Source organism: Chiloscyllium plagiosum, chromosome 2 (assembly GCF_004010195.1).
Source record: "Chiloscyllium plagiosum isolate BGI_BamShark_2017 chromosome 2, ASM401019v2, whole genome shotgun sequence".
In the NCBI taxonomy this organism is placed as follows: Eukaryota; Metazoa; Chordata; class Chondrichthyes; order Orectolobiformes; family Hemiscylliidae; genus Chiloscyllium; species Chiloscyllium plagiosum.
Window position 1 is genome coordinate 120,127,355 of NC_057711.1, and position 17,419 is coordinate 120,144,773.

At 39.4% G+C, this 17,419-nt stretch overlaps 1 protein-coding gene across 12 annotated transcripts in view; it reads right to left on the reverse strand.

Moving 5' to 3' along the window:
• The window catches only part of bnc2 (basonuclin 2), a 519,175-nt gene that overhangs the window by 149,995 nt on the left and 351,761 nt on the right, over positions 1–17,419 (reverse strand). For all 12 annotated transcript variants that reach the window (XM_043717596.1, XM_043717632.1, XM_043717569.1 and 9 more), the window contains one exon: positions 11,720–11,955. In XM_043717596.1, the coding sequence (XP_043573531.1) occupies positions 11,720–11,955 (236 nt within the window). The remainder of the gene's footprint in view (positions 1–11,719; positions 11,956–17,419) is intronic.

Here is a 17,419-nt window from a genome sequence, read left to right on the forward strand (position 1 = left end):
TATGATATGAGCATCATCTTAATCAGAGATTTTATACAGTTATATCCTGTGGCATGTTATGTTTTAGTTAAACAGATTACAGCACAGAAAATCTCTTTATTAATGACATTCCTTAAATAGGCTGTTAAATGTTAATCTTCTTGTATTTTACAGTGCTGTGTTGTGTTTCAATGGATCTAGGCAGCATGTCAGAAAACAGATCAAAAATATACAATATATTCATGTTGGAATGAGAGCAAGCTTATGAAGAATAATTGATCGCTGGGAGTGATTAGAGACTAATAAATGGATCAAGGGGCTCAAGAACCAGAGGTCCGATTTCTTTCAAATACTTTCAACTTTCCAGGGACTTCATGCCAGTTTTTTGAGAGTTGTTGTCTTGACAGTGACTTCTGTTGTTACTGTAGATTTTCATATCCTTTGATCCAAAATAACCTTCACTGATTTGTATAAGGAGGAATTACTTAAATCAGGGTTGTTTTCCCTGGAGCACAAAAGGTTAATGGGTGATCTGACTGAGATGGCTTAGTATTTTGAAATGAACTGATAGAATTGATGAAGTGAAACTTTCCCACTAGAGGGAGGAATATGGGGAGATAGGACACAAAGTTAAAATCAAAGTCATATTGATCAGGAGAGAAGATAGACGGACAAAGAGGCTTCCAACTCGATCCCACAAAAATCTGTATCTGTCAACTTAATTGACTTTACATCTGAAATTCGTACGGTATACACGAGTATGAGAGAGATCAAGAAGCAAGGTAGGTAGATGGAGTTCAGTGGCAAAACCAACCATGAACTCATCAAATAGCAATTGTGGAAATGAATAGCCTCCAATGTCACCACTGCAGCATTGTCGAGAGATAATTTGTTTTTTGGAGGCTGATGACAGTGTAATTTGGAGGGAGAGAATAATGCCAGTTAAAACGAGAGAGAGAGAGAAATGAGAGTGCAAACAATGTAGAAACTATGAGAGATCATGAGAGAACAAATATGAGAGGAAGCTATAATTTGGAGGAGCCAGTATTGGACTGGGGTGGACAAAGTTAAAAATCACATGATACTATGTTGTAATCCAACTGTTCGACTATAACCTGGTGTTGTGTGATTTTTAACTCAGAGAGAGAAACTGGGGGGAAGAGGATAGCATCTGTCAATAATTAGCGGTATGGAGGGAAAGTGGGGTAAACTTTCATAGCAACCTTGGGGATTGTAATCTGGGTGAGTGGATTTCCTGGGAGTTCTAGAAATCCTCTGATATTTACTCTATTGAAACAATCTCTGAATTTTATTATGTTGATTTATTCGTGTTTTTTATTAACTGAGGAAAAATCTGTTCTTAAATGACTGGCTGACAAAGATGGAAGACGGCACTTTTTCCTGCTGAATGTAATAGCTATCCAACTGAAAGGAAGATCTGTTTTTCTCTTACCCACTTGCACCCAGACTGCCCATCAAAACTAGGAACCATGGAGACATTTCTTGGAGTATTTACTGCTGCTAGGAAACATTCTACATTGCAAAAATTAGGCAGTCCACCTAGATTTTTCTTAATTGGAGAAATCAGTGCATCTTCATGTGTTTATCTAATTAACTGGTAACTAATATTTGAAGACTAGATTATGCCTTTCATTTATAATTAACATACTTAAAATCAAAATCTTAACAAATGCCTCCTGCATGCTTCAAGCTTTACCTTCATTGCTGCAAACAAGAATGGATGAAAAAGGAAGTTGCCATTGTTTTTAAAAGACTAGCAAAACCCAAACTGAATCACATCAACTTTCAGCAGTTACAACTGATCACAAGAAACCAAGAGAATCTCGTGAGCAAAGGATAAACACTAGCCACTTCTCTCTCTGTCAGCACATATCATTTTATTTAGGAGTAAATGTTGAGTTCCAGTTCCACAGTCTTCGATAACCAAACATATGACAATCCTGGAGTTGGCCTGAACTGCAAACACTCAATTATGGGGCTGAAGCTGCTAGACTACCACACTCAGTCCCAGATACCTCTTCACTCCATGTCATCACCTTGCACTTTTCAGCTGCATATCAAATAAGAGCTCAGATTAGAGTTGGTCAGACACAGGGCATCAACTGAAGCTATTCATTCCATATCCAGCAGCCACAGAAATCAATTGCAGTGCACATGTACTACCTGAGGGCAAACCAAGTAGAACCCATCTCATTCCCCAGTCTATATGAGATTTCATTGCTCATCCATTGTAGTAGGCACATGTGCAGTCATGTGGGTAACTTATGCACAAATGCACAAACTGTGCCACCATAATAGTGAGATAGTCTAGATAGTCAATGAGTTTGCAAATGCTATTTGAGGAACTTTCAAAACAAAGTTCATAACATTGTGTGCACCTTAAATGATGACAGAGTCTGACACACAAATAAAAGGGGGAGAAAACCAAAATCAGCGAGAATAAATGAACAATCTTAAGCCACTCTATTTAAGCTATTATTTCTATGAAAAAAAATTATGGACTGAAATCTACACTAATGTTGACAAACATCTTTCCCAAAAACACTGATATCTGAGACGCACACTGACCTTCCTGCCATCCTAGAAAGGTGGAAGATCTTATCCTGAAAAAGTGGAGGCAAGGGATCAAACCTGGGAAATTACAATAAATCAAACAGTAAAAAATAGGCAAATGAGAAAGATACTGAAATGTGGTTGGAAGGATTAGACAGTATAGCGCTGAGAGTAAGTCAACACAAACTAGAAGTTACAAAGACAATAGATAGATAAAATCAAATAAATGAGTACGATCTGGTAACCATTATGCAAATATAGCTCAGGGATGACACGGATTAGGATCAGAATCTTGAAAGGTCCAGCGCATTTAGGAAGGATAGGAAGTGACAAAAAGGTAAAAGGGTGGGTGCGTTAGTCAATGATGAGATTGGCACAATAGAGAGGGATGGGCTAAGTTCAGGAGACCAGGATATGAAAATGGTTTGGGGAGGCATAGAAATGATAATGGCAAGAAATTACTTGTTGGAGTGGTGTCCATGCCTCTCAACAATAACTACATGGTAGGGTGGAACATAAAGAAGTAACAACTGATTGTCAGGCAGGCACAGCATTAATCATAGAAGATTTGAATCAACATAAAAGACGGAAGCGTGGGGACTTAATTGAGGTGAATAAGATAATGAGAGGCATAGATAGAGATGATAGCCAGAAACTTTTTCCCAGGGCAGAAATTGTTAACATGAGGGGTCATAGTTTTAAGCTGTTTGGCGGAAAGTATAGAGGGGATGTCAGAGGCGGGTTCTTTACGCAGAGAGTTGAGAGCATGGACTGCATTGCCAGCAGCAGTTGTGGAAGCGAGGTCATTGGGGATATTTAAGAGACTGCTGGACATGCATATGGTCACAGATTTTTGAGAGTTTGTTCATTAGGTTTAGCTCACATGAGGATCAATGGTCAGCACAACATCGTAGGCTGAAGGGCCTGTCCTGTGCTGTACCGTTCTATGTTTTATGTTCTATATGGGCTGGTAAAATTAAATGGCCAAAGGAGTTTAGATGAGGAATTCACAGAACGCTTGTTGTGAAATGTTGTTGGGACAATCTGCTGTGTTACCAAGAGAGGCGGGAATGTACATTTGGGGTTACAATTAGATCAGCCTTGACCTTACTGAATGTCCATATGCTTGTTTGTTCATATTTAGCAGAGGCAAGGTCCACCCTGAGATCGATGATGAACACAGGGAAGTAAAATTGCAATTTGAAGGCAGGTTTATATAGACTATGGAAAGAGAGTTTATTCCACAATATAACCTGCATGACCAGAGTTTTGGAGTTTTTATGCTGACAAGGATTATCAAGTGTGGAATGTGTACTCTATTTTGTTCCTCAGATAATGCTTATCATAGAATAGTACGGCACAGTACAGGCCCTTCAGCCGTCAATGTTGTGCTGGCCTTCTATCCTACGCTAAGATCAGACTAACCTACGTACCATTCATTGTACTAACTTCCATGTGCTTATTCAAGAGTCGCTCAAACATCCCTAATGTATCTAATTCTACTACCACTGCTGGCAGTGCATTCCATGCACCCACCACCTCGGACATCTCCCCTAAACCTTCTTCCTATCACCTTAGAATTATGCCCCCTTGCAATTGACATTTCCACATGGGAAAAAACTGTCTGGTTATCCACCCTGTCTGTGCCTCTCAACATCTTGTACACCTCTATCAAGTCACCTCTCATCTTTCTTTGCTCCAATGAGAAAAGTCCTTGCTTCCTCAACCTTTCTTCATAAGACATGCTCTCCAGTTCAGGCAGCATCCTGGCGAAACTTCTTTGCACCCTCTCGGTGAGGTGACCAGAACTGAACACAATATTCCAAGTGTGGCCTAACCAGGACTCTATAGAGCTGCAGCATAACTTTGCAGCTATTAAGCTCAATCCCCCTGCTAATGAAAGCCAAAACACATATGCCTTCTTAACCCTATCAACCAGGGTGGCAACTTTGAACGATATTGATCTGCAATTCTTCAAAGATTTCTTGAGGCAAAGATCATAATAATTTAAAAAGGGGTGTAAATGTTTTGAAAGTTTGGGATAACTAAAGGAACCTTCACAATGGAAAAGTGATCTCTTAACCTGCTAGAAATTGAAGATGATGTTTATACATGGGACTATCATGAACTGTGTGTGACCACTGGCATAGAGCTGCCAACAACAATTATCATCACAATCTTATAATGGCTGGAAAGGAGCAGTTTAGCATGGTTAAGATCACTTCAGTGTAAGACAGTGCTTTGGAGCAGATGCAGAATCAAAATGACACTGGCTTACACAAATGCTATTCCCTCAATAGAAGACAAAAAAACTGCCAATGCTGGAATCCAAAGTAGACAGACAGGAGGCTGGAAGAACACAGCAAGCCAAGCAGCATCAGAAGGTGCAGAAGTCGCTTCTTCAGGACTGTGGGTGGGTGTAGGGGAACCTGCAGATAAAGGGGGTGGCGAGGGCATGGTAATGAAGTGGGGATAGGTGGAGACAGGTAGAGGGTACGACCAGGTTGGTCAATGGGAGGAATGACTCTGGTTGTTGACAGGGAGGAGTGGAAGGGAGGGGGAGGGGCTGGGAAGGGAGGGGGAGGGGCTGGGAAGGAGGTTATTTGAAATTGGAGAACTGAATGTTGAGTCTTGCGGGCTGTAGGCTGCCCAGGTGGAACATGAGATGTTGCTCCTCCAATATGCATTTTGGTTCATGACAGCAATGCAGAAGGCCAATGATGGTCATGTCAGAAAAAGTGTGATTGGGGGAATTGAAGAGGGCGGTGACTGGGAGGTCTGGTGGGTCCCTGTGGGCCCGGCTAGATGCCTGGTGAACTGTTCCCTAAGTTTACGTTCAGTCTCTCCAATGTTGAGAAGACTACATTGGGAGCATCTGATGCAGTAAACTAGGTTGCAAGAGAGGCAGGTGAACCTCTGTCTCACCTGAAAGGACTGTTTGGGGCCCTGGACGGAGGTGTGGGGAATGGTGTACCAGCAGGTTTTACATCTTTTCCAGTTCCCTCAGTATGAGCTAAGCTTGCTGAGTCTTCAGTTCTTGAGTTTACTGCAGCATCCAGGTCATTACAACAATGCCTGGTCATTTGTTTCTCATTAAATTTATTATGGTCCCCAGCTAATGGCAATACTGAACAAGTCAGATTCCAGACTGAAACCTAACTTGATAAACCATATGTTTTATTTTTACAATTTGGACAATTATTCCACATATTCACACGAGGCAGCTGATTTTTCTTTTGTGAACTTATTTTATCGAATACGAATTGAGAAGAATTTACAGAAGGGGCTCTCAATACACATTCTGATAGATCAATGGAGACATTAGGATCTGAATATAATTTGCATCCAACAGAGGAAGACAAAAAAGCAGCCTCAATTGAAACATCAGCGAGAGCGGGTTCTGCATGGAATGGTGGTGCAGGCCTGGGAGCGGTGAAGCTTAGTAAATGCTGAAGGAGAGGTCCCACAGCAGTGATAGCAATGCCTAGCTGAGGTGGACTCTGCTTCACTCCAGATCGAGGTCTCCCAACGAGTGAAGTGCACATCCCCTGGTCCAAACTCACGAACTGAGCCAAGGCTCCAAGTCGGTGGCTAGGCCAAGGGACCTGTTGGCTGAGACAGCAAAGAATTGAGTCCCAGTGCAGGATCCTGCAACACTGATGGCAACTCCATTCGTGAGCTGATCCGAGCATGAACTCATGGTGGCATTGGTCAAGGTTAGATGGTGCCAGAGAAGAACGATACTTAGTTCCAGCAGCGGTGGCACGGTGAAGCACAGTTACAGCAATGTCAGTGGTTTAGAAGCAGGGACATGAGGCATCGGGATGGAGGAGACCAGATCCAGGTCCATGGCTGAGCTAGAAGCGGGAGCTGTTCCAAATACTACCAATCTTATTCAGATGGGACTATAAAATAACCTTGATTGTTTTATTTTTCTGGCTCTGTATTCTGTGTTTTGCTTTATTTTTGTGTTTAAAGATGGTGCTATAGAGTGGCATCACTAACCAACACTTTTCACTGTATTTGTGATCAATATGTGACAATAAATAAATCAAACCAAAAACTTTTCTTTCAGATTTCCTTCACATACACCAGATCTGATTGTCTTGACAACTATCACTCCCCAAGATACAGATAATGATTAACTCACCAACTTTCCTACCTGGAAATTAAGAAAATAATTAAGGGAAGTGAAACAGCTTAAATTTGCTTTCTAGCTCTGCTGGCCTGAAGACTGTCAAAACTGAACTGTCCTTCTGCTGAGATAAAACTGCTCTTCTGAACTGAAATCTGATTGTGGTGCTTGGCCTGTCTTTCAATAGGTCATAAAAGTTCAACTTTGTAAACACTTCATCAATTACCAAACCAATTAGCTTGCTGTTAATTTTGCTTAAGTCACATGCCTTATTGGAAACGATTTTACACCCATTTTACCTCTACTTTATAATCCAAATTCCTGATCTATAATAATACATTATAAACTTTCATCACATGGAATCGAATTAAAAAATGACATTCTCTATTCATTGCCATTAAATGTCCAGATCAAAAGTGGAAATTAAAATTTACCTTCCTATGCCTTCATATAGGATAATTCTGCAACATTAGATTTCTCTTGCCACTGAACCGCAGATAACACTAATTTTAAAAACATGTTTCTCTGTACAAATCTAATGTTCCTTACACTGGTATCAATTTTGCTTTCCTTTTTCACCCATAGGAACTGCAGGGTCGATAATTACAGATAAATAACTCAAGAATCAAAATTGCATGATTTAGGAAAGCGATTTGAGATTCAAGTCTCTGCACTGAAGGAAAGTAGCGAAGATTATTCACATTCTACAGGGAATGATATAACTGGAGTGAGGGTAACGGAAAAAAATGATTAACACCGAGCTGAAGTGAGTTAGATAGAAAATAATGGGTCATAATATGAGTAAGGCATGAGTAAATAGCAAACATCGAAAGTGCAATAATATGAATAGTAAACACTCAAAGGTTATCCCAGTGAATAATAAATGGATGCTGTCCTTGCATTAGGGTTGATCATTCCCAAAGCTTGATTCTAACTAAAATGGATTTAGCAATTCCACTGTACACTTCACTACCAGAATGCTTAATATACTTATCTGAAATTCGTCCTTTCATTATTTAGGCAGATAATTTTACCCATTTATTTTATATGTTTCTGCAAAGGAGGAAATGGAAAGATCTTTAGATGCATGCAGACAACAAAGATCAGTGGTTCCTATTAACAAAATATAGGATGTTGTTAATAGATAAGCACCATGCTTACCCTGAAGAATTCTCTGTTTTCGAACAGTATACCAATATAACTTATGCAGAATTATTTTAAGTGCTATGGAAGAGAGGTGGAGAGAATTTTCTGCAATTATAAGACGAAAATCTGTTTTATGTCACCGATGACTCAAACATATAGGAAAACAATGGGAAGGTGCAAAAAAGATGATTCACAAGGATGACAGACTTTATCCAACAGGGAAGATTAAACATATGAGGGTTATTTTCTTTTGAAAAGAGATGACTGAGGTGTGACTTGGTAGAGATCTTTGAAATCACGAAACGGTTTGGTAGGGAAAAGCAAAGAAATGCTTCCACTTGGTGAAAGGATGAGGAACCAAACTAAGCACCATAAATATAAGATGGTCACTAACAAATCCAAAAGGGAATTCAGGGTATCTTCATCTGAAGAATGACAATAGCTAATATGCTGCTGCAGGGAGTAGTTGATGAGAGGACATGGGTACATCCAAAGAGAACATGGATAAATGCAATATAAATACAAATCACATTGAATTATTTTAAGTGCCATTGAAAGGATGGAGAGCATTTTTGTGCAACTATAAATGAAATCTGTGAAAATTGAAGATTAAGCAAATAGGTGTTCAGCCAAATGGTTTATTTCTGTGCTGTAAATTCTATTTGAGTAGGAAATTCATCAAGAATGGCAATAATGCACCAGGAAGATAACAAGGTCCATGTTCTGGAAGAATGAAAATAAATGGATATTTTTTATCCAAACAGTTTTAATTAATTCCAGAGAAGAAAACATATTATCTTCCCCTTGAAGCACATAATGCTTTTCCTTCAAAAGGTTACAGCAACAAAATCTTCCATTGACTTAAATAACCAGATATCCATGTCCAAGATCACAACTGAACTGCAGTGTTATGGACCAGACCAAGCACCTTCCACATATATCAAGGAGACAGCCCAGACCCTGACATTTTCTTATTTAAAGGCATGTGTAAGGTACTGTGTTCCAGATGCAATTCAATTAGTTATACCACTCAGCTATAAGCAAAACACACTTTATTTTTACTTTATAGTTAAAATACAAAATGAGAAAAAAATAATCTGTCTAACTTTAAAAGAAAAATAGACTAGTTAAGTACTAAACAGCAACCATTCCAACATAGTAATATCCCTTCAACTCACCCTTGGCAAGGCAAATTCAGTAAAATACACAGTCTCATGTGTAATATTTTGCCAGTCCAGGAGGAAAGCACATCAAGAGAAGCTTCAAGACCCCGACACATACTGAAAACTAAACAAAAACCCTAATCTGTAGGAGCCTGACTCCACCATTCATGCTCCTTCTATTGATCCAACTTACAAAAACAAACCCCACAACCCATAAGCCATTTAATTTACTGACTTGGAACAAGACCACTTGTCACCATACTGCATTTGGTCTGGTCAGCAGTGAATAGAAGGCCATAGGTCCTCAATGAGATATTGGGCAGAATGTTCTCTGGCTGACAACACATACCCTGTGACATTATATGGATTTCAGAAATCTGCACTAGCAAAGCCAGGAAGAGAAATCACTAGAGTGGGCCTTACTACTGTTAGTTCAGGAATTCTGGGAAATGGTTACAAATTAGCAAAGTTGGGATTTTAGAAGTTGTTGGTGTTGGACTAGGGCGTACAAAGTTAAAAATCACTCAACACCAGATTATAGTCTGATGAAGGTCTGATGAAGGAGCAGCGTTCCAAAAGCTAGTGCTTCCAATTAAACCTGTTAGATTTTTGAACCCATTGAAAACTGTGAGCAACAATGGATTGTTTTGTATAAAGATTGTAACAGAAATTTAAACATCTTCATAAACATTATTGATCTTTATGTAACACAATATAAGTCTTCTGTTTCATCAAATCTCTGAAATCACAGCATATAAACACAAGACCACTGATGGTTACTCGCAATGATGCAAGAAGCCAACCATATATACAGCACTGAATGTAACTTGGGTGGGAAATCCTAAACTGCCTCAAAAGGTGAGACGACCTTAGAGCTGAAGTCCCACTGCTCTATTCTCATATAAAGTCAAACCAGCTTTTATGCTGCAAATGATCCTAGAATATGAAGCAAAATGTGTTATACTGTAAAATTAAATCCTAATATACATGTTACATAGTAGTATGGGCCTCATAAGATCATGTAATCCTAATGGAAAGAAAGTGAGATGCAGTTTGATATACTTCCATGATGGTTCATGACGTAAGTTTAAATGTAAATCTACCACAATGACTATCACAAATAGGGAAAAATATGTGAAGTATGCTCTGAAAATGATAACTGGCATAAGCAGACAACCATACTCTGATTCCAAGCATTTCACATCTGTTCCACCATCTTGGAAACTCCAATTGGCCCTATGTGTTTCTAAACAGGCAATTTTTGCTTGCAAGCATGAAATTCCGAACAGTGTGATAACTTGAGGAATGCTGCAGAGAGGTCCAGCAACTCACTTCACCCTCACAGTTACATGTCTACTCATACTCTGAATTAGGACTTATTTCCATTCAGTGATGTGATTCAGCAATACTGCCTCAATTCAACTACAAAATAAACACAAAAACAAGAAGCAGGAACACAATGTTGATGGAAAAAAAGATAATTCATGCAGAGGATTGGTTATTGAGAAATACAGAAACAGACAGGATTGTAAACTGCTTAGGATAGATTGCTTTTAATAGGTTAATCCATTCCAGATAATATATTCATGTTGGTAAGTTTTATTGTTTACCAGTGAAATTCGCACACAACCAAAGCAGAAATCCATTAAATGAGCCAAACGTAACTCTACACTGAACTTGCTAAAAGTAAACACCATTTGTTAATCAATATCTAATTTTCCTAAAATATTCAAAAAGACATCAGTTGGTATGCAAACTAAATTGAAATTTTCAGACAAGATTTTGAGCACAATGGGTGAATAAGCCTCTAGACCAAGAAATCTGCCATGAATTTAGCAGTTAGGGACTCTAAAGTCGATCTGGAAGTAATTACTGAGATGCCTCTGCCCATCCCTTTGTTGTGTACCAAACCAAAAGATTGCTGGGTCCTTTCATTAGCTTGGCAGTGCCTAACTGCTGCAGGTCTCAAGTACACACCATTGTTTGAGCTGCAAAGTTCAATGAAAACAGTCCAATTGGGGAGTAAATCAAAAGTTTCTCAAAAGAGAATGTTAATTTTCCTCATGAGCAACCTCCCCATGCCACCGTCCAATCCCCATCCCACAGTGAAGGGACTGCATGAGACAAGATTCAATTAAAAAACAAGTCATTTGGAATTTCAACCTTGATCCTTTTTTTTGGACCACAGGTGATCCAATATGATCCCCTCAGTTGGTCAGGATGCACAGGTACTCCACAGAATGGATCACATTAGAGATGAAGAACATGGGGACTATCAACCTGGTAAATCTCCCCTGATGTCACTTTCTGATTATATTAATTCTTTTGCAAGTGACTGACAAAGTTTGTTCTTAGTTGTGAGTAAGGCAATTGTGTCCTAGCCCAGCCAGGCACCACACCAAGTGATATGAAGGAACATGGAAATCAGCCATTGACTACCATCAACATGGTGAACTGGTTTTATGTCCTTTTTAATCTTTTTACTTTTGACGAAATATGGAGGCTGTGGCTTAACCTTCAAGGTGGTTATCCCCAGTTATTGGCTGTTGCAATGAGCTGTGAGCAGTAACATGCAGACTTGTTGAACGGACATTTGAGAGTCTATAATACTGCTGCAGAAATGAGGCTGGTAACCAGATACTGCAACATAGGTGGCCACCCTCACCAGGTGTTCTGGCTTCTCAGAATGACCCTCTTTTCCACACTTTATGCCAGTTCCTACCTGAAGGATGTATCCACGGACATAGTCTCGGAGAGTCCAGCCCAGGCCATGAAGGATCTGAAGCACCTCCTCCTGTTTCAACACACTGAAGAGACGGTCAAGAAGAATTTTGAGGCGCACTGGAACAGCCTGTGTTCCATACAACATCAGGCTGCTGATGTCAAACACCACATTGGACTGAACAATCTCCACCTGAGTTGGATGGTAGAGGTGTTGGGTGCTGAGCTTGTCCAATGCTGGAGAAAAGAAACAACAAATTACATTTAGTTTAAACTAGAGTCATTACTTAGCACAGAAGACAACCATTCAGCTCATGCCTGTGCTGTTTCTTCTGAAATACAACCAAGTAGATTTACATAGATGATACAGCAGTGGAACAGCCAGGAAGCACTTGGTTGCACAAAAGGAGAGTGAAAAATCAAGAACTGTACCCCCAAACAGCTGTTGGGGCTGGAGCTAAAATGAAAACATTAAATGAATGTCTGATAGATTTTCCTTTTGCAAGGGAATTGCAGAATTAACTAAATAATCACAGATTACAAAACCAAGGCACATAGGGAGAGTTAAAGTCATAAATCAGACATAATCTAAGTGAATGGTGGAGTAGGTCTAGGGCGAAGAACGGCTTCCTTCTGCTCTTATGATTCTCTGCTTAATAAATAAATTAACAATAAATTTATTTCTGTCAAATTGAGTCAATTACTTCACACCACCCTTTTATCATGATTTTGAGCATAACCAATGATAAAAGCCAATCTTGAACGAATCAATCTTGTTATACATTTACAAAAATACAACCAGCCCTCCCTATTTTTGCTTTATTGTTATCAAACCCCAACCCAGCTCCTAGCTTGCTGTCTCCCAACTACAAATGGCTTTACAGCCACCTATCCATTCAGGACAGGCTGGATGGACAGTCCTTGAAATACCTCCAGCTAACCCTCCAGTTATTTCCTCCTCTGCTTCACTTCACAGCTCTAGTCTTGCTCTTTCCTCTTCCTTTTCTTGTTTGATAGGGCATGCTTGTACAGAGGGACCAAAATGAAGGGCCACAAACATTGTTCTGACAACAGATCACAGTCCCAATGTATTTTTAGTCATTTTTATTTTACTTTTAAAATCAATAGCATGCTGGTTTTAAAAGAGGATAGCTACAGAAAAAAAAATTAGATTTAAATTCAGTAACTGGAAAAGTCCTATGTGCAACCAATGAATTTCAGACATATAAGTTAACCAGGAAACTTCAGACAGGCAAGACTTAACAAGAGGAGATAATGAGGGATTGAATATCTCTTCCCTCTAAACAAAAAGCCACCTGATGCAGTCTGTTTTACCCTCCAGGAAGACAGAAGAGGACAGGGGCTATAAAGCCAGTTTCAACTCTACTGGAGTACAGTCATGGGACTGAACACTTTCACGAGTACCAACCTGGAATGGAGTATTACTGTGCTGTGAAAGTGTCAGTTGAAAAACTGTCACTAGATACCCCTGTGCTGCAGATAAAGAAACCTCGCTTTCATTGTGTGTGTGCAAATTAGCTTTTTTGAAAAACAGATTAAAAATAGAATTTCAATCAGCCTACAAAACCGAGAGTTTCAAAAGGTAATTGACTTCTGAACTCAACGTTACTGATTACCTTCATTGCAAATGCTGCAATGTTTAACTGTCCACTCTTTACAAACAATTCAGAGACTGATCTGCAAAACTGTGTTTTTCAATGTTTTATCTTTTTGGTCTCACGTCATTTCTAATTTGTGTGTATGTGTGCTGTATTCATAACCTCTCTCACATTTAGTAATTAATAAATTCAGTCTTTGTTAATTCAAGAAATCCTGTTTAAATCAGCTTATCTCAAAAAGTAAGTTCATCTGTCTTTGGGAATAGTTTTCATAAGAGAAGATGGGATGACCGATGTCCACAGATTCAAGACATGGTGACGAAGGAACCATTTGGATCAGAAAGCCAAGATACTGTAAAAGAGAAAATACCCATTTCAAAAGAACAGCCATGGTCCATAAAGGGCATCCATAAGATTAAAGGTGCCCCAAATGATGTTTGGAGGCTACTACCTGAAATCAGCAGGCAAGAGTACATTGTGAAAGAAAGTCAGGAAATTAATGGTCCTCCACATAAGGTAACGGACTGGCTGACTGATCTAGCAGGAACATCAATGAAGGATATCCAAGAGATATAAAGGCCTTAGAGTGTAGAGAGATTGTACAGACCATACAGAGTCAAGAATAAAGTCAAGGTCAACAGTCCTCATGCTAAAGTCCTACTAATCTTCCAAGTTCTGGAAGAATTGTGAAACCTGCAGGCTGTCTGAATTTGTGAAGTCAAGAAAGGAGTCCCATTCTATGGACCATGAAGAGAGACAGCCCATAGCAGGGTCAGGCCAGAGACAGCCAAGCCAGGGAAAGAAATCACGCGAACAGTGCACAGCAGGCAAAGAAGTTTAAACTCAAAGTCGGTGAGGAGGGTGGTGGAGAAAGATAGGTTGGGAGGTGGAGTTAGCCCACAGAGCACAGCAAAAGTCAGGCACTTAAGCGAAGTTTGTAGAAGGCCACTGCACTGCAATGAGTTTTGGAGATGGTCCACAGGAGCAGTTTGGATGTGAAAGGAAGAAAAATAAATAAATAAATAAATAAATAATAAAAGCCACAGCAAGGAATGTGGCAAGCTGCAGAGTCACCAGCTGAATAACATGTGCTCAGTGATAGTGCAATACACTACACATGGAGGTGGGAAATAACAGGATACACAATGTCCATCAGAAGACTTGCAAAGTAACTAAGTGCATTCACCACCATTGCAGTACTCCACTGCCAGGCATTCATAGCCTGACCAGTCTTAGAAAGAGCCTTGCAGTAAGAAAGAGCATGTTACAATTACAGTGGCAACACATATAGCAAGAGGATGAATTCTTTTTAGAGAATATAACAACCCTGTTAGATGATATTCAGGACCCAGATACTGATGATATTGTGATCAAAGACATCATGCTACTGAAAGAGATGACAGCTGAGAAGAGCTTATAATAATTCAACCACAAACTAATACCAGCAAAGATTCGCAATGTCCTAAAAGCAGCAAGATGGTCTCAATGAGATGGATCCTGGAATACAGAGGTAGAAACGAATCTTTGATCAAACATGAAGTCATCAAAGTTTCGATGCTAACTTACAACACTAAGTAAAAGATAGCCAGGTGATTCAATATAGTCAGAAAAAAAATGTTAAACCCCAAAAACAGCCGATCATGAGCTATTTCAACAACTGCAAGCAGTTAGTCAAAACTATCCAGGGCAAAGAAGATCCTCAAATCCAAATTAGATAAAGCCAATATTGAATATTAGGAGATGACTAGTCTACTACTGCTGAAGTCTGATGAATCTGATCAAGAAGCCGTGCTAGAATTCAAGATTTATTTCAGTAAAACAGCAGAAACCCAAACAACCGAGGTTTTATAACTAATGAATATCTCAGAAAAGATTTAAGAGAGACATCAAAAGGAGCTGGATGATATTAAAGTTGAGAGAGTTAGACAAGTCTGTTTGTATAAAGGTACTGCTAAACTATCAGCCCAGCTAATGTCTCTGACTCGGATAGCAGTTATGAAGCACTATCGAGCCTCAGACTGAAATGCAAATATCTCTCAGGGAAATCAAAAGCTGCAGCGACCACATGAGGCGGCAACAAGAGATTTTGAAATCTCACCATCAGTTGCGAAGAGCCCAAAGCAAAGAGAAACAGTAAGGACTGCAGATGCTGGAAGTCAGTCGTTAAAATGTGGAGCTGGAAAGGCACAGCAGGTCAGATAGCACCAGAGGAGCAGGAAAGTCGACTTTTCAGGTTCTGATTAAAGGTTTTTGGCCCAAAACATCGATTTTCCTGCTCCTCCTATGGTGTCTGACCTGCTCTGCTTTTCCAGCTCCACACTTCATCGATAAGGAAAGAGGAAAACAGGAACACACCACCGAAAAAGAAAACATGATAGAAGATTCCCATAAGTCCTGTGCAGAGGTAGCCAGAGTTCTTACACATTACACAAAAGCAGCAACACATTGAGTACATCTGTGCCATCCAATCTTAAAACAAAACCTTGAGGGGGAGGAGACAGAAACAGAGAGTAAAATGTTTCACGTTCAACCAGAATGATTAAATTGGGTACCATAAAGGAAAATGGGGGAATGATATAGAAGAAAGAGAATTATGCCTTGACAGCAAGGATAGCTAGTGTGTGAAAGGTGTTATATGTCATATTGTTGTCAGAAAATGTGGAGCTCGAGCCTTGGTTTGTATGGCTTTGTCCTCTACCATCCTCTGGATATAGTCTTGTTCAACAAAGCCTGTTGCCATTCATGTACAAGAAAGAAGATTTCAATTTACACCAAGGCCAAAATCTGATCAACCATATTGAATGATGGAACAAGCCCAATGGCCTGCTCCTGTTATTATTAGTCCTGTCTTTATGAGTTCCTAATAACTCCCAGGTTTAAACATTCTTCAATATTGCAAAGAACATTAATCAATTACCACAATCATAAAAGTAAGGAAACTACTCCAATTCGAACTGATCAAACTGTCAATGAGTAGATAAAATAATTATATCACATATATGGAAAAAACTTATGGTCTAGTACACATCATCTAACTATGTATAGCAAAGGAATAAAATTTCACAAAAGGAGGAAACCATTATTGCAATTTCCTATTATCTTATTCCAACAAGACTTCAGATAACAGAGGTTTTATAGCTCTAGGCAAACACTATTGGAAGCTCCCAATTGCAAATTTTGCTCCAAACTTTGAACCAAATCCAGATCCACATAGTGTCCTTTTGATTTCATAACTATCAAATTTCCACTGTGTCCTGTCTTGCGTTCTTTGAGGCAATCATGCAACAGTCAGCACCTCCAGATAATAACATCTCTGGATAAAAGCAATAGCATTAGTATAATTGTTGGCTGATCTCCCTTGGAAATCTTTTAGAGTCTTGATTGCTGACATGACACCTGTTTTTCACTCCTCTGACCCGAGGACAGGTTTTCTATGACGGGTTGCCGGAGATGTGAGAGTAATAAAAATGAAGTAGTATTTGTCAGAGGGGTTGCCAGACAAATATATGAAAATATTTCTGCAGTCTGTGCATGCTCCCTCCCTCACAACAAAAAGAAAGTCTCTCTCACTTTCTCTTAATTTAGTTTTCTCTTCCCAATCTCTCTCTCTGCTTCCTCCACTAACTTACATTCTTTATCTCTCCCTCAGTCTCTTTAAGTTTTCTTTCTCCCTTTCCCTGAACTCCCAATTTCTTCCTTGCTTGCTTTCTTCTCTCTTGGACTCCCAGTTTCTCCCTCTCTCTACTCCAGGTTTCTCTTGATTCCCTGTTTTTCTCTCACTCTTGCCCTGTACACTCCATTTCTTTCACTCTGTGCTCCAGTTTCTCTTGTACTCTCCCTGTTCTCCCAGTTTCTCCTGTGATACTCAGTTTTCTTCCTCTTTCTTTCAGTCTCTCTCTGTGTACTTGCAAGGTATACAAGATATGCAAGGTCTAGTGGAAGTCACTCCTTATTTGTACTCAGTGTCTATGAGCCAAGTATTTCACTTTAACTGGTTTTGCTTACTTGTGAAAGAGTTTTATTTTTGTTAAAAAAAGGCCCTAAAAGAATAACACTATTATATGTATATAAAATTAATATTC